At 43.1% G+C, this 25,940-nt stretch overlaps 1 protein-coding gene across 3 annotated transcripts in view; it reads left to right on the top strand.

Moving 5' to 3' along the window:
* The window catches only part of pigg (phosphatidylinositol glycan anchor biosynthesis class G (EMM blood group)), a 348,519-nt gene extending 323,438 nt beyond the window's left edge, over positions 1–25,081 (top strand). For 2 of the 3 annotated variants that reach the window (XM_079839043.1, XM_079839044.1), the window contains 3 exons: positions 591–909; positions 2,950–3,113; positions 24,251–25,081. In XM_079839043.1, the coding sequence (XP_079695169.1) occupies positions 591–909; positions 2,950–3,113; positions 24,251–24,470 (703 nt within the window). In that variant the 3' untranslated portion in view covers positions 24,471–25,081. The remainder of the gene's footprint in view (positions 1–590; positions 910–2,949; positions 3,114–24,250) is intronic. The other variant, XM_079839045.1, reaches the window with a different exon arrangement.
* Positions 25,082–25,940: the final 859 nt, after the last annotated feature.

Raw genomic sequence — 25,940 nt, 5'->3', positions numbered from 1 at the left:
TACACTAAAATATCTTCATTTGTGTCTGAAGATGAACAGAGGTCTGACGGGTGTCCAACGACATGAGGGTGAGTAATTAATGACAGAATTTTCATTTTTGGGTGAACTAACCCTTTAATGACACATATAAATCCACAATATCAACTTTGACAACACACTGTCTAATTATAGAAAAAGTAGGAGGATTAGTAGAGGATTTCTTCTGGACGCTAACACTATATTGTGCCCTTAAATAGCTTCAGTATACTTCGCCCTGACCCTACGCTGAGGAGGAGAAAGTCCACGCTGTATATTTCAGATATTATGCCGGTGTTTACCACACTGTCAAAGCAGGTCTTTGAGGCGGTTTCTGCTGATTTCCTCCTGAGCGCCGGACGGCCGCCCTCACTGACCCGCAGTGGGCTATAATAAGTAGCTTGTGCTCTCCTCTGAGAAACACCAAACCTCGCTGTTATTGATCCTCTCACGCTTGGACCGAGATGAAGACGAGGCTTCAAACAAAAGGGTGTTGGCAGTCAATATTGATTCTGCTGTGTGTGGGTGAAAATGTGAGTCTTTGATGAGCCTAAACAAGAGTCTTTCTCTTCCAGGGGAACCGGCGAGGCGCGATTCGTCTACGTTTTCGTCCTCGGCATCCTGTTCACCGGCGTGAAGGACCTGTTGCGCTCGCAGGTGATGTCGTCAGCGGCGGACAGTGGGCGGCTGAAGAGCAGAGGATTGTGGGAAGTGTACAGCGGGGTGGTGTTATTGGTGGCTCTGCTCTTCAGAGCTCATAATTTGCCCACGCTGGCCTGCTGTCTGCTCATCCAGACCGTCATGGCTCAGTTCATCTGGAAGAAGCTGCATTACGATGCCGCACAGACCACCATCATGCACTACTGGTTCGGGCAGGCTTTCTTCTACTTCCAGGTAATGAGAATATCTGGAAGAATACTGTCTTTACTGAAGGTAACAGTGGTCTAGTTTCCTCCAGGAATGCATATCGATCAAATAATAGCAGTTTCGTTGTTCTCCAGATGTTTGTCAATCACTTGTTTGAATCCATCAAGACTTTGAGCACTTATCACAGTTCAATTAGCAAGAATGGATTTTAGGAATGATTTACAAAGAAATTTGGCTCCTTATATAATAATATAATTATAATATAATATAATATAATGGTCTCTGAACCCTGAGACTAGTTAACGAATGAGAAAATGGGAAGCAATGTTTTTGTCTTAATAACTAACAAAATGATTCATGTGCGACTGCTCTTTCGTTTCTGTTGCTGTTGGAATAGTTAACTAAAACTATTTAAAAAAGTGGTCAAACTTTAGATTTAGAGTCCAATTGAATAAAACTATGACTTTGCCTCAATAAACTCTTAATTACTGCTTATTTATAGTAAGTACATTTATGTCACAGGGACGCGCAGCAGCACACACACAAACACACACACACACACACACACACACTCTGGTTATTACACACACAGGGACGCGCAGCAGCACACACACACACACACACACACTCTGATTATTACACACACAGGGCAGCAGCACACACACACACACACACACTGATTATTACACACACAGGGCAGCAGCACACACACACACACACACACACACTCTGATTATTACACACACAGGGCAGCAGCACACACACACACACACACACACACACTCTGATTATTACACACACAGGGCAGCAGCACACACACACACACACACTCTGATTATTACACACACAGGGCAGCAGCACACACACACACACACACTCTGATTATTACACACACAGGGCAGCAGCACACACAGACACACACACTCTGATTATTACACACACAGGGCAGCAGCACACACACACACACACACACACACACACACACACACACACACACACACACACTCTCTCTGGAGAAGCGTTCAGTCTCTCCTCATGTCAATAGTGAACCCGCTCATGGTGCAGCTCAACTGGCTTTTAAAGGGAAAGGGAGCTGAGGCTCTGATTGGTTTATTGCACGTTAAGCCCAAAACACACCCATGACTCATTAAGAGACGAGGGACGACCCTTTTAGACCATGAGCCGCGTGTGACGACCGCTTTTTCCATCGGTAAACTAGCAAAAGTGGATTCAGACACACACTTAGAGCACCTGCGCCGTGAGCCTCAGACCATGAGCTCAGATCAGTAAAATAGGCCCTTACTTCAAAAACACACAAAAAAATCTGAATTATTGCAAACTTTTGACTGACAGTGGCAGTAAATGACCTCAAAACTATGCCAACCAACGGCAGACGAGAGGACTGTTTCAGAAACCTGTTCAAAAGAATCGGTTTTATAGTGAGACACTGAGACTGTGTGTGTGTAAGTAAGGGTCATAAATGGCGCTTTACTGGCCAATTATCATTTAAAGCACCGGAGCATGGAATTATGGGCTTGACAATGACATCATCATTAAAGGCACAGTCGGGGTCAATGCAACTGAGCTGTCAAAGGACGGATATATTCCCCGCTCTCCCTCTGTAGTCATTAAGCAGGGTGAGGGGATTGTTAATTGTAAATTGTCACATTGATTTAGCTGATTGTGTCAGGCCAGGCCCTTTTCCCGCCCACCCTGACACTGCAAACTAGCCTGAAATAATGGGAGGAAGAGAGGGAGGATTTTCCAATCGGCCTGTCCTGACACACACAGCCTCCTGACAGGAAAGGACATGATCTGTTCATTTATTTCCCCTCTTCCTCATCCATCCGTCAGCCGAGGGACCCTCAGAGTCTGAGTCTGTCAGCGGAGACTGGAAACACAGCTTCTCTCACCTCACCTGAATGAGATTCACGGTCTCAGTGTGTGTGTGTGTGCGTCTCAAACCTGTGCTGCATCACTTTTCTACTGCTTATCCACCTTATTGTCTGTGCCTGTGCGAGAGGTCTGATTGGGGATGTTGTGTGGTGTTTTGTGTCATGTGTTCAGGGAAACTCTAATAACATCGGGACGGTGGACATCTCTGTGGGTTTCGTGGGTCTGGAGAGTTATGTAGAAGCTCCTGCTGTTTTCCTGACGGCGCTGAGCACATACGCGGGGCCGCTACTGTGGGCCTGTCACCTGCTGTGTCACCTCAGCTCAGAGAGAGACAGGTAACACACACACTCACACACACACTCACTCACACACACACACACACACACTCACACACACACACACACACAGGCACACACACTCACAGACACACACACACACACACACACACACACACACACATGCACTCACACACACTCACAGACACACACAGAACCTCAGCTCAGAGAGAGACAGGTAACACACACACTCACACACACGCACTCACACAGACACACGCACTCACAGACACGCACACACACACACACACACACACTCACAGACACACACACATACACGCACTTACACACACTCACAGACACGCACACACTCGCACGCACACACACTCACAGACACGCACACACTCGCACGCACACACACACTCACAGACACATGCACTCACACACACACACACTCACAGACACACACACACACACGCACTCACACATACTCACTGACACACACACTCACAGACACACACACACACTCGCACGCAAACACACTCACAGACACATGCACTCACACACACTCACACACGCACTCACACACACACACTCACACATACACTCAGACACACACACTCACACACACACACACACACACACACACACACACACACACACACACACACTCACAGACACACTCACACATACACACACACACATGTTTGTTTTTGTGAAATGTGAGGACATTACATAGGCGTATTGGTTTTTATACTGTACAAACCGTATTTTCTATCCCCCTACCCATCACACACACACACACAGACACACACACACACACACACACACACACACACACACACACACACACACACACACACACTGCCCCTGCCCCTAAACCTACCCATCACATGAGACTGTGCAGTTCACTTTCTGTGAAAAAACCTAATTCTGTGTGATTTATAAGCATTTTGAAAAGTGAGGACATGGGGAACGTCCTCATATTTCACCCTCTTTTTGTCACACTCATGTCATTATACACATTTGTGTCCTGATATTTCACAAAAACATGCCCACACTCACTCACACACACACACACACACACACACACACTCACACAAACACACACACGCACTCACACACACGCGCACACACTCAAAGATACACACTCTCACACACATGCACACTCACACACGCACTCACACACACACGCACAGACACACACTCTCACACACACATACACACACTCTGCACACACGCACTCACACACACGCACGCACATACTCTGCAAACACGCACACACTCATTGACACACACACACACACACACACTCACACACACACACTCACACACACGCGTGCACACACTCACAGACACACATACTCACTCACTCACACATACACACTGACAGACACTCACACACACACACAAACACTCACATCTGGTTCACTATCTTTGTGGGGACTCTACATAGACGTAATGCTCTTGAGAAGCTGATCTCTATTTAAATGTGTTGATTCAAACTTCCGGCACAGAGACTCGGAATGAATCAGGGACACACACACCCTGTTATCCTCATCTAGTGTGGCTATCAAGTTTAAAGTCATCACGAAACAGAAGTTTTTCTAGTCTTTTCTTCTCTATTGTGCCGTATATCCGAGTGAAATGCTTCACAAACAAGAACAAATGTTTGTTATACTGTACAAACTGTATATTTTCTCCCCTTACACTAACCCTAAACCTATCCATCACACACACACACACACACACACACACACACACACACACACACACAGAGATACTCACACACACACACACAGACACTCACAGACACTCACACACACACAGACACTCACACACATAGACACTCACACACACAGACACACACAGACACACACACACAGACACTCACAAACACACACAGACACTCACACACACACACACACACACACACACTCACACACATTTACAAAGAGAACAGATGATTTACACTGGAGGAATATTTCACTGTTTTACTGTATTTATGATCAAATAAATGCAGCCTCGTGAGAAGAAGAGACTCTTTTAAAAACATTAAAACTCTTACTGACCCCAAACTTTAGTGTATTTACATCTGTTCGTTTGGTAGACGCTTGTCTCTGAAGCACTGAGGCTGTTTTGATCAGAAATGGAAAGCTGTGACCTCAGCATTGTTAGTGTCAAGGTTAGAACTGTACCTCAGAGTCTGAATGAAGCCCGTACAATGTGTTAGATGTTCGAGCTGAATGCCGCTTCACAAACCGCAGTCACACCGCACACGGCTGACATCCAAACAGACCTTTTGAGCTCTTGAGAAGCTGCTCTCTATCTAAATGTGTTGATTCAAACTTCCGGCACAGAGACTCGGAATGAATCAGGGACACACACACCCTGTTATCCTCATCTAGTGTGGCTATCAAGTTTAAAGTCATCACGAAACAGTCTTTTATCTCATATTGTGCCGCATATCAGAGTGAAACGCTTCTCAAACAAGAACAAATGTAGGGCGGGGCTTGATTTTGTCTGCAGGGAATTGATTGGATGCTTGTGGTTTGCTATTGGCTGATCTCATGTGAGTGACAGGTTGCCCCGCCCTCGTCATCAGAGAAGAGAAGAAGAGAGAGGGGAAGATATTCTGATTGAATTTAAAACAATAATGATATGCACGGATTAATCATTTATACTAAATACTGCAATATTCCATGTAATTATGTAAGAGTTCTGACTCTAAATTCTGATTGGATGAATTGTTTTGAAGTGTCGCCCAGGTGATCATATATTATGAGTTATTGTTTTATTTTTTATATTAATTTTATGGTTTTATTTTTATTTAATATTAGTTTAATTTTTAGTAATTTCATTATGTGCTTTTGTCATTTTATTATATTTTGTATTATATATTTTTTAGGTTAAAATAAATTATTTCACTTTTAGTTTTAGTTTTTAATTATTTCCAGTTAATAATTTTAATGCTTCAACTTATTTCAGTTTATTTCCAAGGCAACATTTCTCATTTACATTTTTCAATTAATATTTTCATTTGATATTATTTCAGCATAATTTCAATTAACATAAATGCTTTTTTTAATAGTTTTAGTTTTATTTGACGATAATAACCCCGAGTTTGGCCATTGTTGCCGTTTTTCTACATTGTTTGACAAATAACATCTGGTTTTATGCAATGTGGCCCCTTTAAACAGAAACAGAAGTTGTGCTCGTCTTTTCTTCTCGTATTGTGCCGTATATCCGAGTGAAACGCTTCTCAAACAAGAACAAATGTAGGGCGGGGCTTGATTTTGTCTGCAGGGAATTGATTGGATGCTTGTGGTTTGCTATTGGCTGATCTCATGTGAGTGACAGGTGGCCCCGCCCTCATCATCAGAGAAGAGATGAAGAGAGAGGGGAAGATTTATATTAATTTTATAGCTTTATTTTATTTTAACTATAATAGTTTTAGTTTTATTTGACGATAATAACCCCGAGTTTGGCCATTGTTAGTGTTTTTCTACATTGTTTGACAAATAACATCTGGTTTTATGCAATGTGGCCCCTTTAAATAAAGTTTTATGCAAAAGTGTTGCAACAACCTTCCGGTGTGAAGCTTTTCTATTAAAAATACTGCAGTGCAGTAAAAAAGCTTAAAATGACTTATGAGTTATAGGGCAATAACAGCGCTTCTGTAGTTCACTGTAATAGGGACATCTGTAATAAATAAATTAAAACCGTTTTCTCTGAGGAAACCTCTCCTTTCATTTTCTTTACCCGTAGGAATTTGTGCTGCAGTTTTTCTAAAAAAATAAATAAATAAATAAAAAACTCCACATTTGTATTACTTTAAAATAGAAGACAGAAAGACTGTTTTCAAAGATTCCAGCCACATCCACATATCAGTGATGCGTAATTACAGAGCATTATGGGAATATTAATCAGTGCTAGTCTTCTTAAGATAATTGTTTTAATGGCGCTTGAAGTGATCTGTCAGTGTGAATGAGGAATCGGGGGCAGTTATTAGAGCTCGCGCTGGTAATGATGGTGCAATTAGAGCCACTCACAGAACAATGAATAATGGAACTCATGCCGAGACAATCAGACTTCACCCGAGATACACACGCTCACACTGGCCTCTCCATTTTTACACAATTAAATTATTCTTTAAAGAAGTCATTCTATGAGGAGTCACATTTTTCTTGGTCTTTTGAGCTAAAAGAGTTCAGTGTGTCATCCACTTTCACAACTCAAGACTTCCTCCACAAAAGCTTTCTGACGTCAGACAGGTCGACATCGATCTATCTATCTATCTATCTATCTATCTATCTATCTATCTATCTATCTATCTATCTATCTATCTATCTATCTATCTATCTATCTATCTATCTATCTATCTATCTATCTATCTATCTATCTGTCTGTCTGTCTGTCTGTCTGTCTGTCTGTCTGTCTGTCTGTCTGTCTGTCTGTCTGTCTGTCTGTCTGTCTGTCTGTCTGTCTGTCTGTCTGTCTGTCTGTCTGTCTGTCTGTCTATCTATCTATCTATCTATCTATCTACCTGTCAGTCTGTCTGTCTGTCTGTCTGTCTGTCTGTCTGTCTGTCTGTCTGTCTTTCTGTCTATGTAATCAATCTCAAATCAATCTTCTACACACATTAGTGAGAGAATGGGCCGCTCTCAGAGAACTCAAGCGTGGGGCCGTGATCTGTGGCCACCTGTGCAATAAGTCCATTCGGGAAATTTCCTCACTACTAAATATTCCACGCTCAACTATTAGTGGGATTATAACAAATTGGAAGCGATTGGGAACAACAGCAACTCAGCCACAAAGTGAAATCACAGAGCGGGGTCAGCGCATGCTGAGGGTCACAGAAGCTGCCAACTTTCCGCAGAGTCAAGAGCTCCAGATCTCCAAACTTCTGTGGCCTTCAGATGAGCTCAAGAACAGTGTGTAGAGCTTCATGGAATGGGTTTCCATGGCCAAGCCGCTCATCCAAGCCTTACATCACCAAGTTCAATGCAAAGCGTGGGATGCAGTGGGGTAAAGTGCGCCGCCACTGGACTCTAGAGCAGTGGAGACGTGTTCTCTGAGTGACCAATCACGCTTCTCTGTCTGACAATCCCATGGACAAGTCTGGGTTTGGCGGTTGCCAGGAGAACGGGACTTGCCTGACTGCATTGTGCCAAGTGTAAAATTTGGTGGAGGGGGGATTATGGTGTGGGGTTGTTTTTCAGGGGTTGGCCCCTTAGTTCCAGTGAAAGGAACTCTTAATGCTTCACCAAGACATTTTGGACAATTTCTTGCTCCCAACTTTGTGGGAACAGTTTGGGGACGGCCCCTTCCTGTCCCAGCATGACTGACCAGTGCACAAAGCGTCTCCATAAAGACATGATGAGCGAGTTTGATGTGGAGGAACTTGAAGTCCTGACCTCGACCCGATTGAACACCTTTGGGATGAATTAGAGCGGAGACTGAGAGCCAGGCCTTCTCGTCCGACATCAGTGCCTGACCTCACAAATGCACTTCTAGAAGAATCCCCATAAACACACTCCTGTCTGTCTTTCTATCTTTCTATCATTTGACCATTTCTATTTCTGTCTGTCTGTCCATCCCTCCGTCCACCTGAACTTAAAGAAGCATTCTTAGGGCCCGTTCACACCTACCTTGTTTAGTCCAGATTTTCGGACTTTTCAGTTTGGTCCAAATTAAAATGTCAGGTGTGAAACCTCCCCGTACCACGGTCCGGACCAAACAGATGAAATTTGGTCCGACGAAAAGAGGAAGTCTCGGTCCGGATCAAACTGAACAAAGGTTCGGTTCGTTTCTAGAGTGAAAGCATTTTCTGTACGGTTCAGACTTTCAGAGCATTTACAGGAAGTTCCTGTTTATGTTTAAATATTATAATGTTATTTTTAAATTTCATCTAGGCTACATTGATTATGAAAAGTGAAAAGATGCGCAATCTGTCAGAAGACAGAAGCTCAGAAATTATTTTGAAATAAATTTTGTATGATTTGGCTTAGAAAGCCTTTCTTTAATGTGAATTTTGTTTTGTATAAATTGTATCTTAATTTTAATCAACGTTTAATCAGATAATTGCCTGGATTTAATAAATAAGAAGCAAATAATCTATAGCAGACAATAATCGTGGGAGCGATCACATGCTTTGCACATGAATTTGAGCGCGTCTCAAATAAACCGAAACTCAGCAGCTACTTGTCTCACAAACATGAGAAATATGTGTTAAGGCTTGAAATGTCCACTTTTAAACGTGATGAAAAGAAAATAGTCAAGCAATGCCAGTGTTCACTAGTGGCAACAATATTATGCGTCCGTTCATTCATTCTTGTCAAAGACGGTGACGTCAGACCAGTGTTAATTTCGTTGACGAATAATTTTCGTCATAATTTTCGTCAACAACCTTTTTTCACTGACGAAAACGAGACGATAACTAAATAAAAACTAGTGTTGGATGACAAAAACTATAACTGTCAATTTCGTCAACAAATAAAAAAGAGACGAAAATGTTAGGGAGGGACGATTAGGGAAGAGATCCAGTCAGAACTGATGTCCTGTGTAACAGATGCTGACCCCAATCCAGCTCACACACCCCAATCCAGCTCACACACCCCAATCCAGCTCACACACCCCAATTCAGCTCACACACCCCAATCCAGCTCACACACCCCAATCCAGCTCACACACCCCAATCCAGCTCACACACCCCAATCCAGCTCACACACCCCAATCCAGCTCACACACCCCAATCCAGCTCACACACCCCAATCCAGCTCACACACCCCAATCCAGCTCACACACCCCAATCCAGCTCACACACCCCAATCCAGCTCACACACCCCAATTCAGCTCACACACCCCAATCCAGCTCACACACCCCAATCCAGCTCACACACCCCAATCCGGCTCACACACCCCAATCCAGCTCACACACCCCAATCCAGCTCACACACCCCAATCCGGCTCACACACCCCAATCCAGCTCACACACCCCAATCCAGCTCACACACCCCAATCCGGCTCACACACCCCAATCCAGCTCACACACCCCAATCCGGCTCACACACCCCAATCCAGCTCACACACCCCAATCCAGCTCACACACCCCAATCCGGCTCACACACCCCCAATCCAGCTCACACACCCCAATCCAGCTCACACACCCCAATCCGGCTCACACACCCCAATCCGGCTCACACACCCCAATCCAGCTCATACACCCCAATCCAGCTCACACACCCCAATCCAGCTCACACACCCCAATCCAGCTCACACACCCCAATCCCGCTCACACACCCCAATCCGGCTCACACACCCCAATCCGGCTCACACACCCCAATCCGGCTCACACACCCCAATCCAGCTCACACACCCCAATCCAGCTCACACACCCCAATCCAGCTCACACACCCCAATCCAGCTCACACACCCCAATACGGCTCACACACCCCAATCCAGCTCACACACCCCAATACGGCTCACACACCCCAATCCGGCTCACACACCCCAATCCGGCTCACACACCCCAATCCAGCTCACACACCCCAATCCAGCTCACACACCCCAATCCAGCTCACACACCCCAATCCAGCTCACACACCCCAATCCAGCTCACACACCCCAATCCAGCTCACACACCCCAATCCAGCTCACACACCCCAATACGGCTCACACACCCCAATCCAGCTCACACACCCCAATACGGCTCACACACCCCAATCCGGCTCACACACCCCAATCCGGCTCACACACCCCAATCCAGCTCACACACCCCAATCCAGCTCACACACCCCAATCCGGCTCACACACCCCAATCCAGCTCACACACCCCAATCCAGCTCACACACCCCAATCCAGCTCACACACCCCAATCCAGCTCACACACCCCAATCCAGCTCACACACCCCAATCCAGCTCACACACCTCACACACCCCAATCCAGCGCTCCAGAGCGGCTCAATCAATTAATAACACACATTTATGCCAGGCAATTGTTTATGAACTAATGCTGATGAATAATGACAGTGTTTACTTTACGATGTTTATATAGTAATATGTTTTAGACGGTTGTAATAACGCATATTTTATCTCCTGAACTTGAATGAGCTCGTGCAACTGCAACAGAGGCGAAACATTTCAAAATAAGAGTCCATGTGTATTTCGAGCTTGTTTATCATTAAAAGTCACGCATTATATATTCATTTTTGGTTACACAATAAACTGTATTTAATTTAATTCTCATTTAATTCATAGTCAGGAGGAAAGACCAGTATTTGACACATATTCAATAAAGTGTCAGGGTTATAATAGTTAACTTGAAATGAAATAAACGTTAACTGAAATTAAAAAAATTAAAAAACTTATTTGAAGCTTTAGTTTTAACCTGATATGGCGTACTGACTAAAACAGAAATACAAAGTTATAAAAACGATATAGATGTTTTTAAAAAACAAACAAAAAAGTGAATTGAGCTCTTTCGTGTATTCTTAATGTAAAAAAAATGATGTCAAAAAGTCAGTTCAAGTGACAGTCGGTTATGTAAGGCTTAATGTATTACAATTTAGTTGACAATTTTACAATTTTAGTCGACTAAAATCTTATGATATTTAGTCGACTAAAACTAGACTAAAACTAAAAACAATTCAGGTGACTAAAATATGACTAAAACTAAATGGCATTTTAGTCAAAAGACTACGACTAAAACTAAATCAAAATTTGCTGTCAAAATTAACACTGCGTCAGACGCACGTCCGTTTACAAACCAATCGATGTGAAGATGCCGCCCACATAGATGATGACGAGTGGACGCAAGTGTGTCATGTGCAGTGCTTTAGTGCGCTCGCATAATTGCAATGTGAAACCAAACCAAGACTAACCGAAAGTATCAAATGTATTAAAACATGAACTTCGGTTCGGACCTTGGTGCGGACTTTCAGGTGTGAAAACGCCCTTAATTCAGTTCTGGCACATGGCCCTGCTTGGTGCACTTTACATATCCCAAAATTCGACACACATGTAAGTATGTATGTACCACCCACTCTTTATTTATCTCATTATAAAGTCTGTCCCTGCGAGGGCTAGAAGATTTCCCCTAAAGTGCTGTCCGACTAGTGCCTGATAAATGACTGTCTTAAGTGGTCAGACGTTCAGTCTGACATATATAATTCAGCATGCTCAGTCAGCAGTGTCACAACAGCACACACACACACACACGCGGGATCCAGGAAATGCTCTTTGATCAATACTCCGCTTTCAGGAATCCCAGCAGGCCTGGCTGACCCGTCCCCATCTGAGCCGAGCATTTACACAATCCATTTGAGAGAGAGAAATACGGAGGCTTGTTAGGAGATATTTCATTTCCTCCGAGGCAACAGGTGCATTGTGTTCAGGGATATTGAACCCTGCAAACAATCTGCTACCCCGAGTGTCTGAGGTGTGGATTTGAATTGCAAATGCCTTCATCCTCCGGCAAACTCCTCGTGAGGCGGAGAAGGCCTCCGTTCTGTTCACAGAGATATTCCTGACAGTCGCAGGAAAGTGATTTTAGGCAGTGCTGTTGTTGGGAATCAGCAGCGGTGGCTGCGATGTGGCTGTACAGTTTACAGAAGATTTGCTGTGAGCGTAAGGTTGGTGGACTTTCAGTGACAAGCAAGCAACCTGTCAGTCAAAATGATGTGCTGGACTGAGAAACAGTGTTAAATGTGGATAGACTGTGGTTTGCTGTTGTCTTGTGTTGAGCTTGACATATTTCACTCATTGTTTCATCCAATCAGATCTCTATGTGGGGGCAGATAGACTATTTGTGCTAGTGTTGGAGCAATGATTTGTAGCAGGTCTTCAAACTGACTTTTGTTAAATCTAAAATATGCCGCAAACCGTGCATCATCCAACCGGAGCTCCTGGACTAAATTATTGTGAGCACCATACAGTTTTCTTCCCCGTATAATGTTGTGCACCCACAAACGTTCTCCTCCCCGTTAACTTCAAAATCCAACGCAAGATCCAACTTTCTCTTTCTCAACCTTTTGTATCTCTGCACCACACAGCACTCTTGTTGCAGCTGTTGTTATAGCAACAAAAGACGCCGTCGGCTGCTATTTGAAGCCAAACTCTTCCAGCTTTTTTTTTTTAACTAAAAGAGCGCTAGTCGACTTTTTCTTGTCAAAAAACACATCAAGTGTGAACACAGCTTTATCTTTGTCAAATGGTGCTATGTAGAACCATAGAACCACCCCATTCTCCTCCTTAGATTTTAGATCTGTTACTCCACTCTCGTATGTTTGCTATGAATAGGAATTTACTGCAATGGCAAAAGCTGTTTTAAATCACTTTTATGCTTTTTATTCCAGGGGCCCTGGAATATTTCCTAATAGGGGAGCCTTGGGGGCAAAGTGTTGAGAACCGTTATCTTCAGGAAATACACTGTATTTTAATGTATTTTTTATCCTTTCCCCAACTAAACTAGGAGACTAAAAAGAGTTAGAGAACCATTAAAGAACTATACAAAGGCTTAACAGATTCTTTATGCGATAACAGTGCTATATAGCACCTTAACCACCCAGAAGAACCGCTGAAGAACCACACTGGCATTAACAGGTTCTTTATACGATAACGGTGCTATATAGAAGCTCAACCACCCAGAAGAACCGCTGAAGAACCACACTGGCATTAACAGGTTCTTTATACGATAACGGTGCTATATAGCACCTTAACCACCCAGAAGAACCGCTGAAGAACCACACTGGCATTAACAGGTTCTTTATACGATAACAGTGCTATATAGCACCTCAACCACCCTAAAGAACCGCTGAAGAACCACACTGGCATTAACAGGTTCTTTATATGATAAAGGTGCTATATAGCACCTTAACCACCCAGAAGAACCGCTGAAGAACCACACTGGCATTAACAGGTTCTTTATACGATAACAGTGCTATATAGAAGCTCAACCACCCAGAAGAACCGCTGAAGAACCACACTGGCATTAACAGGTTCTTTATACGATAACAGTGCTATATAGCACCTTAACCACCCAGAAGAACCGCTGAAGAACCACACTGGCATTAACAGGTTCTTTATATGATAACAGTGCTATATAGCACCTTAACCACCCAGAAGAACCGCTGAAGAACCACACTGGCATTAACAGGTTCTTTATATGATAACAGTGCTATATAGCACCTTAACCACCCAGAAGAACCGCTGAAGAACCACACTGGCATTAACAGGTTCTTTATATGATAACAGTGCTATATAGCACCTTAACCACCCAGAAGAACCGCTGAAGAACCACACTGGCATTAACAGGTTCTTTATATGATAACAGTGCTATATAGAAGCTCAACCACCCAGAAGAACCGCTGAAGAACCACACTGGCATTAACAGGTTCTTTATATGATAACAGTGCTATATAGCAGCTCAACCACCCCGAAGAACCGCTGAAGAACCACACTGGCATTAACAGGTTCTTTATACGATAACAGTGCTATATAGCACCTCAACCACCCTAAAGAACCGCTGAAGAACCACACTGGCATTAACAGGTTCTTTATATGATAACAGTGCTATATAGCACCTTAACCACCCAGAAGAACCGCTGAAGAACCACACTGGCATTAACAGGTTCTTTATACGATAACAGTGCTATATAGCACCTCAACCACCCTAAAGAACCGCTGAAGAACCACACTGGCATTAACAGGTTCTTTATACGATAACAGTGCTATATAGCACCTCAACCACCCTAAAGAACCGCTGAAGAACCACACTGGCATTAACAGGTTCTTTATATGATAACAGTGCTATATAGCACCTTAACCACCCAGAAGAACCGCTGAAGAACCACACTGGCATTAACAGGTTCTTTATACGATAACAGTGCTATATAGCACCTCAACCACCCTAAAGAACCGCTGAAGAACCACACTGGCATTAACAGGTTCTTTATATGATAACAGTGCTATATAGCACCTTAACCACCCAGAAGAACCGCTGAAGAACCACACTGGCATTAACAGGTTCTTTATACGATAACAGTGCTATATAGAAGCTCAACCACCCAGAAGAACCGCTGAAGAACCACACTGGCATTAACAGGTTCTTTATACGATAACGGTGCTATATAGCAGCTCAACCACCCCGAAGAACCGCTGAAGAACCACACTGGCATTAACAGGTTCTTTATACGATAACGGTGCTATATAGCAGCTCAACCACCCCGAAGAACCGCTGAAGAACCACACTGGCATTAACAGGTTCTTTATACGATAACGGTGCTATATAGCATCTAAACCACCCCGAAGAACCGCTGAAGAACCACACTGGCATTAACAGGTTCTTTATATGATAACGGTGCTATATAGCACCTCAACCACCCTGAAGAACCGCTAAAGAACCACACTGGCATTAACAGGTTCTTTATACGATAACAGTGCTATATAGCAGCTCAACCACCCTAAAGAACCACACTGGCATTAACAGGTTCTTTAGACAATAACAGTGCTATATAGCACCTCAACCACCCTGAAGAACCGCTGAAGAACCACACTGGCATTAACAGGTTCTTTATACGATAACAGTGCTATATAGCACCTCAACCACCCTAAAGAACCGCTGAAGAACCACACTGACATTAACAGGTTCTTTATATGATAACGGTGCTATATAGCAGCTCAACCACCCCGAAGAACCGCTGAAGAACCACACTGGCATTAACAGGTTCTTTATACGATAACGGTGCTATATAGCAGCTCAACCACCCCGAAGAACCGCTGAAGAACCACACTGGCATTAACAGGTTCTTTATACGATAACGGTGCTATATAGCATCTAAACCACCCCGAAGAACCGCTGAAGAACCACACTGGCATTAACAGGTTCTTTATATGATAACGGTGCTATATAGCACCTCAACCACCCTGAAGAACCACTGAAGAACCACACTGGCATTAACAGGTTCTTTATACGATAACAGTGCTATATAGCAGCTCAACCACCCTAAAGAACCACACTGGCATTAACAGGTTCTTTAGACGATAACAGTGCTATATAGCACCTCAACCACCCTGAAGAACCGCTGAAGAACCACACTGGCATTAACAGGTTCTTTATACGATAACAGTGCTATATAGCACCTCAACCACCCTAAAGAACCGCTGAAGAACCACACTGACATTAACAGGTTCTTTATATGATAACGGTGCTATATAGCACCTCAACCACCCCGAAGAACCGCTGAAGAACCACACTGGCATTAACAGGTTCTTTATACGATAACAGTGCTATATAGCAGCTCAACCACCCTAAAGAACCACACTGGCATTAACAGGTTCTTTAGACGATAACAGTGCTATATAGCACCTCAACCACCCTGAAGAACCGCTGAAGAACCACACTGGCATTAACAGGTTCTTTATACGATAACAGTGCTATATAGCACCTCAACCACCCTAAAGAACCGCTGAAGAACCACACTGACATTAACAGGTTCTTTATATGATAACGGTGCTATATAGCACCTCAACCACCCTAAAGAACCGCTGAAGAACCACACTGACATTAACAGGTTCTTTATATGATAACGGTGCTATATAGCACCTCAACCACCCCGAAGAACCGCTGAAGAACCACACTGGCATTAACAGGTTCTTTATATGATAACGGTGCTATATAGCATCTTAACCACCCGTAGAACCGCTGGAGAACCACACTGGCATTAACAGGTTCTTTATATGATAACGGTGCTAAATAGCACCTCAACCACCCTGAAGAACCGCTGAAGAACCACACTGGCATTAACAGGTTCTTTATATGATAACGGTGCTATATAGCACCTCAACCACCCTAAAGAACCACACTGGCATTAACAGGTTCTTTATACGATAACGGTGCTATATAGCACCTCAACCTGAAGAACCTAATTTTTTTGTGTGTGTGTACTAACAGGAAAGCCTGTCTTTGGTGCATACTCCAGAAATGAGATACAGACTATTTAAAACGGGCCGAAATTTCCCATGACATGTTAGCTAATGCTAATTTTCCCCAGATAATACAACTAAATTGCACCAGTACATGTTCCAAAGCCATGGGTTTGGGTTCCTTTCATTTAAAAGAAGTCCGTTTTTCATACACGCTTCAACCACATGTGTAGTGTTGTCTTGATTGTAGCGATATCTCCTTTCAGTCTTCAACTTTTGCTTGTGTATCTCATAAAACTCTCATAACGTAATTCAAATTCACTGATTAGTTTCCAGATTGAACCCTGCACTGCTATCTCGCTCATCCTTGTCCTCCTTCACTGTCACATAAAATCTGTGAGTGTAATTACCCCGGAGAGGAAATCTCCCAGAATATGTCTCTCCGTCCCTGTGAGAGGGGTTTTTACAGGGCAGACTGCGCCAGTCCCTGTCGGTGGAAGAATGAGGGAGTTTAAATTCACAACAAAACACGCCACGGCATCGCACTCATCCGGGGAGCGTCTTCAGCCGGCTCCAACCAGCTCACGCATTCACGCTCTTTGTGAAAGATGGGCGCTGCATGTGTTATTATTTTCTCCTAATGTTTTGCTTGTCATATCAGTATTGACAGAAAGCACTGTGTTTACCACTTTGGGGGATTGGGCTATCAATATTTATGGCTCCGCAACAATAAACTTCCATTTTTAATGCAAGGCTGATGCCGGAATGCCTTTGACTCATATCCGCAGATCGAGGAGCTTTTGCTGTTCGGCGCTGTAGAAACTGCCCTACATCCAAAAGCATGGGAAGAGGGAATGAGGGCATTTGTTCCTTGGAGAAGCTCACAGTGAACTATCACGGTGGGAGTAATACAGACTGCTCACACATTGATTTGCCCAGGGCTAGAGAGAAGATGTCTGATACAACAGCCTGAAATCTAGGAACTGAAATCCAGGAGTCTGGGGTCTATCATACGAATAATACTTGTTCTTCAGGCTGAGACACTAAGCATTTGTTCAAAACAAGAATTATAATGAACAATTATTTATAGGTTGGGCTAGCCTAACCCACTTCAGTCCATTCTAGTCCAATCTATCACATCCAGTGAAATCTAGTCCAGTCCCATTCTAGTCCAGTTCAGTCAATTCTTGTCCAGTCCAATCAAATTCATTCCACAGTAGTCTAGTGCAATTTAGTCCAGTTCATTTTAGAGGCTGACCCATTTATACAGATCTGGTCCAGTTCAGTCCAAGGTAGTCCAGTCCTGTTTATATGTTGAGGTCATCTAATCTAGCCTTGCCCACTTCAGCCCTTTATAGTCCAGTCCAATCCAATTCAGTCTATAACCAACTCCAATCCAGTTCTGTTCATTTTAGTCCAGCCCAAAGTAGTCTAGCCCATTCCAGTCTACCATCAATTCCAGTCTACTTCCGTTTATAGTTTAAGGCCATCTAATCTAGCCCATTTCAGTCCATTATAGTACAGTCCAGTCCATTCAGTCCATAGTAGTCTAGTTCAGTCAAGTTTATAAATTGAGGTCGTCTTATCTAGCCTAGCCTAATTGAGCATAGTCTAATCGAATTCAGTTCATACTAGTCCAGTCATGCCCATTCTAGCCCAGTTCAGTCTTTTTAAATTCATTCCGAAGTAGTGTAGTCCAATCCAGTTTATTGTTTGAAGTCATCTAACCTAGCCTAGACCACTTCAGTCCATACTAGTCCAGGCCTGCCCATTTTAGCCCAGTTCAGTCCGTTCAAATTCCGTCCGAAGTAGTCTAGTCCAATCCAGTTTATTGTTTGAGGTCATTTAATCTAGCCTAGCCTACTAGTCCAGTCCTGCCCAGTCCAGCCCATTCTTGTCCAGTTCATTCAAATTCAGTCCAAAGTAGTCTAGTCCAGTCCAGTCTAAAAATTGAGGTAATCTAATCTAGCCTTGCCCACTTGAGTCCATAACAGTCCAATCCTGTCCATTCTAGCTCAGTTCAGCACATTCTAGTCCAGTCCATTCAATTTCAGTCCAAAGTAGTCTAGTCCAGTCCATTTTATAAATTCAGGTTATCTAATCTAGCCTAGCCCACTTCAATCCATACTAGTCCAGTCATGCCCATTGTTGTACAGTACAGTCCATTCAAATGCAATCCAAAATAGTCTAGTCCAGTCCAGTTTAAAGATTTAGGTCATCTAATCTAGCCTAGCCCACTTCAGACCACACTAGTCCAGTCTTGCCCATTCTAGCCCAGTTCAGTCCAAAGTAGTCTAGTCCAGTTTATTGGTTGAGGTCATCTAATCTAGCCTAGCCCACTTCAGTCCATAACAGTCCAGTCCTGTCCATTCTAGCTCAATTCAGCACATTCTAGTCCAGTCCATTCAAATTCAGTCCAAAGTAGTCTAGTCCAGTCCATTTTATAAATGTAGGTCATCTAATCTAGCCTAGCCCACTTTTGACCATACTATTCCAGTCCTGCCCATTCTAGCCCAGTTTAGACCATTCTAGTCCAGTCCAACACATTCAATTTCAGTCCAAAGTAGTCTAGTCTAGTCCAGTTTAAAAATTGAGGTCATCTAATCTAGCCTAGCCCACTTCAGTCCATACTAGTCCAGTCCTGCCCATTCTAGCCCAGTTCAGTCCGTTCAAATTCAGTCCGAAGTAGTCTAGTCCTGTCCAGTGTATTGGTTGAGGTCATCTAATCTAGCCTAGCCCACTTCAGTCCATACTAGTCCATTCCTGCCCAGTTCAGCCCATTCTAGTCCAGTCCATTCAAATTCAGTCCAAAGTAGTCTAGTCCAGTCCAGTCTAAAAATTGAGGTCCTCAAATCTAGCCTAGCCCACTTCAGTCCATAACAGTCCAGTCCTGTCCGTTCTAGCTCAGTTCAGCACATTCTAGTCCAGTCCATTCAAATTCAGTCCAAAGTAGTCTAGTCCAGTCCATTTTATAAATTCAGGTTATCTAATCTAGCCTAGCCCACTTCAATCCATACTAGTCCAGTCCTGCCCATTCTTGTACAGTCCAGTCCATTCAAATTCAATCCAAAATAGTCTAGTCCAGTCCAGATAAAACATTTAGGTCATTTAATCTAGCCTAGCCCATTTCAGACCATACTAGTCCAGTACTGCCCATTCTAGCCCAGTTTAGTCCATTCTAGTCCAGTCCAGTTTAAAAATTCAGGTCATCTAATCTAGCCTTGGCCACTTCAGTCCATACTAGTCCAGTCCTGCCCATTCTAGCCCAGTTTAGTCCATTCTAGTCCAGTCCAACGCATTCAATTTCAGTCCAAAGTAGTCTAGTCTAGTCCAGTTTAAAAATTGAGGTCATCTAATCTAGCCTAGCCCACTTCAGTCCATACTAGTCCAGTCCTGCCCATTCTAGCCCAGTTCAGTCCGTTCAAATTCAGTCCGAAGTAGTCTAGTCCTGTCCAGTGTATTGGTTGAGGTCATCTAATCTAGCCTAGCCCACTTCAGTCCATACTAGTCCATTCCTGCCCAGTTCAGCCCATTCTAGTCCAGTCCAGTCTAAAAATTGAGGTCCTCAAATCTAGCCTAGCCCACTTCAGTCCATAACAGTCCAGTCCTGTCCGTTCTAGCTCAGTTCAGCACATTCTAGTCCAGTCCATTCAAATTCAGTCCAAAGTAGTCTAGTCCAGTCCATTTTATAAATTCAGGTTATCTAATCTAGCCTAGCCCACTTCAATCCATACTAGTCCAGTCCTGCCCATTCTTGTACAGTCCAGTCCATTCAAATTCAATCCAAAATAGTCTAGTCCAGTCCAGATAAAACATTTAGGTCATTTAATCTAGCCTAGCCCATTTCAGACCATACTAGTCCAGTCCTGCCCATTCTAGCCCAGTTTAGTCCATTCTAGTCCAGTCCAGTTTAAAAATTCAGGTCATCTAATCTAGCCTAGGCCACTTCAGTCCATACTAGTCCAGTCCTGCCCATTCTAGCCCAGTTTAGTCCATTCTAGTCCAGTCCAACGCATTCAATTTCAGTCCAAAGTAGTCTAGTCCAAGCCAGTTTAAAAATTGAGGTCATCTAATCTAGCCTAGCCCACTTCAGTCTATACTAGTCCAGTCCTGCCCATTCTAGCCCAGTTCAGTCCGTTCAAATTCAGTCCGAAGTAGTCTAGTCCAGTCCAGATTATTGGTTGAGGTCATATAATCTAGCCTATCCTACTTCAGTCCATACTAGTCCAATCCTGTCAAGTTTATCTTATTCTAGTCCAGTCCATTCAAATTCAGTCCAAAGTAGTCTAGTCCAGTCCAGTCTAAAAATGTAGGTCATCTAATCTAGCCTAGCCCACTTCAGTCCATACAAGTCCAGTCCTGCCCATTCTAGTACCAATTTAGTCAAATTAGTCAGAATTTATTCAAATTCAGTTCAAAATAGTCCAGTCCAGTCTATCATCAACTGCAGTCCAGTTTAAAAATTTAGGTAATCTAATCTAGCTCACTTCAGTCCACACTAGTCCAGTCCAGACCATTCTAGTCTAGTGCAGTTTATATGTAAGGAATAATTGACGACGGGCCGTTCAATTATTAGAATGATAATGCACACCCGAGGTGGTGATGCGGTCACGACGCGAAGCGGAAACCGATCATATATTAAAAGGGATTCGTCCGGTTTTTGTACTTAAATCGCTATTGTGAGTAGGACTATTTCTTCCGCGTCTCATCCAATGGCTCTTTTGCTAGTTCCGAAAGAGAGCGAGAGAGAGAGAGAGAGAGAGAGACAGAGAGAGGCTACCTCTGTGCGTCTCTAAACAGTGCTGTTATTACCTCGCTATAGTGGAAAAAATGTCATGTGTAGACAATGTAGACATTAAGTTGCTACACTATATAGGCCTATAGGCTAACTGATCAAATCGTCAGGTCAGCGCTGAAAACACCTTTTTGTGCAAACTGTAGTGTATGTGTGCGAGCACATGTGATTGCAGTAATGAGACAGAAAAGCTTGTGAATGTATATATATTCATTTAATTATTATTAAATCGTTGCATTTTCTGTTTTTTTGCTTGTTTTTTTTTTGCAAAAATGAATGAAACACAAAAGGCCTTAGGCATATCTATATTATTTGTTGTACCTGCAATAATATCGCGGAAAAAAATCATGCAGCAGGCCTACCAGCTGTATTATATTTACTTTTTGATTCATGCTACAACTTTATTTATCTAGACCTACATGTTTTATTTATTGAAATTAAACTGCACGCTTCCGTTAATTGTAAAATTAGACATCGAAAATGGCAGATCAAGCGCAGGGAGCTGTGTAGTGGAGATTGTCTTTTCCTGTTGGTCCCGGCCTTGATTTTCTGTGGCGTTTGAATTTTTGTTTCCTGAGAGGATCAGGCTCCATTGTTTTCTTTCTTCTGCTGAAGGTGCCCAGTAGCTTCTCAGGCTTGTTTCACACTTGTGCTCTGTGACAGACATGATTTGCCTGCTCTCCAGCCCTGCTTCAGACAGTATTTGAACTGCTGTGCTTCTTAATGAATGGTTGGTGTATCTTTTGGATAACCCCACTGCCTCGCAGATGCAAGGAAGCATATTTCCGAGGTAGTTCACACCCATGGGTTCGTGAGAATACCAGAACTCTCGCCTGTCAAGCTCCTCCTGTGTCGCTTTCAGAGGATGAAGATGGAAGGATGTGGCATCAGGTGGGCATTTAGTGAGGTACTTTTTGAAGCTTTTAACTGGGCAAAGGGGGTCACTTGTGTTGGCAGACATGAATCCTCGGGAACAGTCTTTTTTGGGATCGTTGGGCTTTTTGTGGTTTTTTGTTTCTGCATTATAAGACAAGCAAACAAATTCACCTCCATTTTCATCTTTTTTAATAACGAATGAATGCTGTCTTAACTCTCGATTTCCCTCACGCCCCCTCCTCGCCAGGTTCAGCTGAATGTCAAACCAGACCTTGCGAACCAGTCCGGCTGCTGTGTCTGGTGCCAGATACGGAGAGTGACGAATGCGCTGTATTTCAGCAGTGGAGATGGGAGGATGATGAGTACTGACGTCTTTCCCAGCCTTTCGAAACTTTTTGAGGACGGCCCTGAATACGTCGTTGGATGACTTAAATTCCGATTGACCAATGATGTTGTATTTGGATATATAGCGGTTCAGTCCAGCTCTAAGGGAAATAAAACTTGACACTGAATAATCTGCGCCGGATGCGTTTCGGACAGTGGCATAGAAAGTTCGCAGCAGGGTATTTAAAGTGGATGCCCCCTCTCTCTCTACCTCATCCAGAGATGTATTTTTGGCTTTAAGCCAGTCGTTAAACACATTAACTGCCCAAGCTGTTGTTTTTTTGGTGTTTTCTTCGTGTTTTTCTCCCTCGAGTATGTCTAGCTGTTCTTCGCTAATCATTTTATGTCTTTTGTTGTTGCCGGCTGTCTTTGATGTCCGCTTCCGTTTATGTTGTTCTTCATCTGGACCGTCTAATACTCCTGCCGCCCATTTGTTGAACGTTTTATAGTTCCCGTAAATATTAAAATTAACTTTAGGAAAATCGTCTGTCATGGTGTTTTTTTTTAGTCCTGTAATTTCCGTTATTACAGTAAACTATGCGAAGTGATATGGAACTGTAATGCGGTCAAGAGCTGCCTGGAACTACGTTCGCTGTGCGTCTCCCAGAAAATAATTGCACACCTCAGAACGTTCATCAACCAATCAGATTCAAGCATTCAACGGCCCCGTAGTATAAGTTATGGTAATCTAATCTAGCCTAACCCACTTGAGTCCATATTAGTCCAGTCATGCTCATTCTAGTTTATTACAGTTAATTCTAGTCCAGTCCAATCCAGTTGAGTTCACAATAGTGTAGTCCAGTCTAGTCTATAATCAACTCAATCAGTTCAGTCTAATTTAGTCTTGTCCAGTCCAGTAAAATCAACTCCAGTTCCAGTTCAGTCTAGTCCATTCCAGTCCTTCTTATCTAGTCAAGTGCATTCCAGTCCAATGCAGTATAGGCCAGCCTGACCCAGTCTAGTCCATTAAAGTCTCAATATCTTTGCGGCTAGACTTGCTGATGGCTGTGACAACAGACCGTGATAGGTGACTTTTGTCCCGATGAATGTATCATAGACATTTGTCGTGAAACATAACACATAATCACAGTTTAGTTAAGGAGGTAATAGCTTTTCCATTAGCATTAAATGAGTCGATGAGACCTGGCAGCTTTATGAATACAGTATTATATAATGACACATATCATAGACTGAATGTCTTTATTCTGGTCTCTTCCAGGGCTGTAATGGGCCTAGGTCATGGCAGCTACTGCTTCGCCCTCCTGCGGTCCATCCCAGTCGTGTGCTACGTGGTTCTGGTCACCAGTCTCCGATACCACCTCTTCATCTGGAGCGTGTTTTCTCCGAAACTCTTGTACGAGGCCATGCACACCCTCATCACCACCGCAGTGTGTCTGTTTTTCACCTTTATGGATCAGGAACGCTCGGCTAGACCTTGAATACAGATCCAGAACCAAAGCCAAACTCAGGTACAGAACAAATGGTGCAGTTGGAGCACCAGAAGAAGTTTGTATGGACGGAAAAAGTGATTTAAATGTAATTCAACTGCTGTGAAAGAGGTCAACGTTGAGAGCTCACATGGAGATTTGGCTCGCTCTACTGACTTATTTCTGTGTATGTGATTTAAATTATTTTTTATATTTTTTGGGGAGGTCATCGATAACGTGCGGATAACGTACGGCGATACTTGTGGGTGTACATATGATAATCCCTCTCGTACTCTATGCAGTTTTCTTCCTACAGCTTTACTGATAAAGAAGAGTGTAACTCTTTTTGTATTTTGCAGTTTCTGTTCCTGACCGTTAGTTAACCTCTGGAATAATACGAGATAAGTTACATCATTAATAACTTGCTGAGATCACAGCAGATGTAAACTCCACACGCACTTTTTGAGTCTTTAAATCAAATCGAAACACGGCTGCATGTGACGTTTCCGTTTAATCTGCCTGTTGGGAATGTGAATTGTAAACTGATTTATCCTGGTAAGTGTTTTTCTTTATCTCAGTGCTTAGATTTGGTTAATAATAAAAAACAAGCCCTTTTTGATTGCGTGTGATTCATTTCTACATGCTTTTTTAATGTTTTTTAATGTTAGACTGTTAAAAGTTTTTCTTCGATTAGAGGATCTGATTTGTTTTGATGCGTCTGCTGTGTACAAGTGTTATGGTGCGTTCACACGGGACGCGAAGGAAGCGTTTCGCGCAAGTGATTTACATGTTAAGTCAATGCAAAGACGCGAATAGACATTCTGCGACACAATTTGAAGAAAAAAAAACACAAGTTGAAAAATCTGACCTTTGGCTGATATTCGCGCCGCGTTAACCATTCAGGAGCTTGCTCTAGTAGTGACAACAATGAGGAGAAAATCTGGTTTATATTAATCATATATTAATATCTGGTTCAGACAAGTGCATATGATTCTCACTGTGATAACATTAAATGACATGAAACACAACCCAGTCTCTTTTTGTTAAATATAAGTTTATGTATGATCAATAATACAAAATTATAAGTAAAAGGTATAATAAGCTATACATGCAATAAAGCAAACAATTCAGTCAAACATTCAAAGTCAGCGCTAGTCGTCTACAACGGTAACGTAAAGTTAAACAGCCTAAAAATAAAAAAGTAATGAAACTTCACTTTGCCCTCAGCCTAAATGATTAGCAAGAGAACAAATTATAGATCCATGAGACCAAAGATCGGCTGTTACATCTACACAAGACGAATTACAGCTGGAGACGCCACAGAGACATCAGAGCCAGCGGCAGACGGCAGAAGGACTGGCCGAGGAAAGGCTGCTCTCGCCGGGGTTAATGAGCGCCGCTGATCCACTGGAGCTCACAACTCCGAAAACGCCAGATCACATGTTCAAATAGGCGCTCTCTTTATAAACAAACCACAGATTT

Source organism: Gobio gobio (genome assembly GCF_949357685.1).
Source record: "Gobio gobio genome assembly, chromosome: 16".
NCBI lineage: Eukaryota > Metazoa > Chordata > Actinopteri > Cypriniformes > Gobionidae > Gobio > Gobio gobio.
The sequence above is the reverse complement of the archived record's forward strand: the minus strand, read 5'-3'. Positions and strand labels throughout refer to the sequence as shown.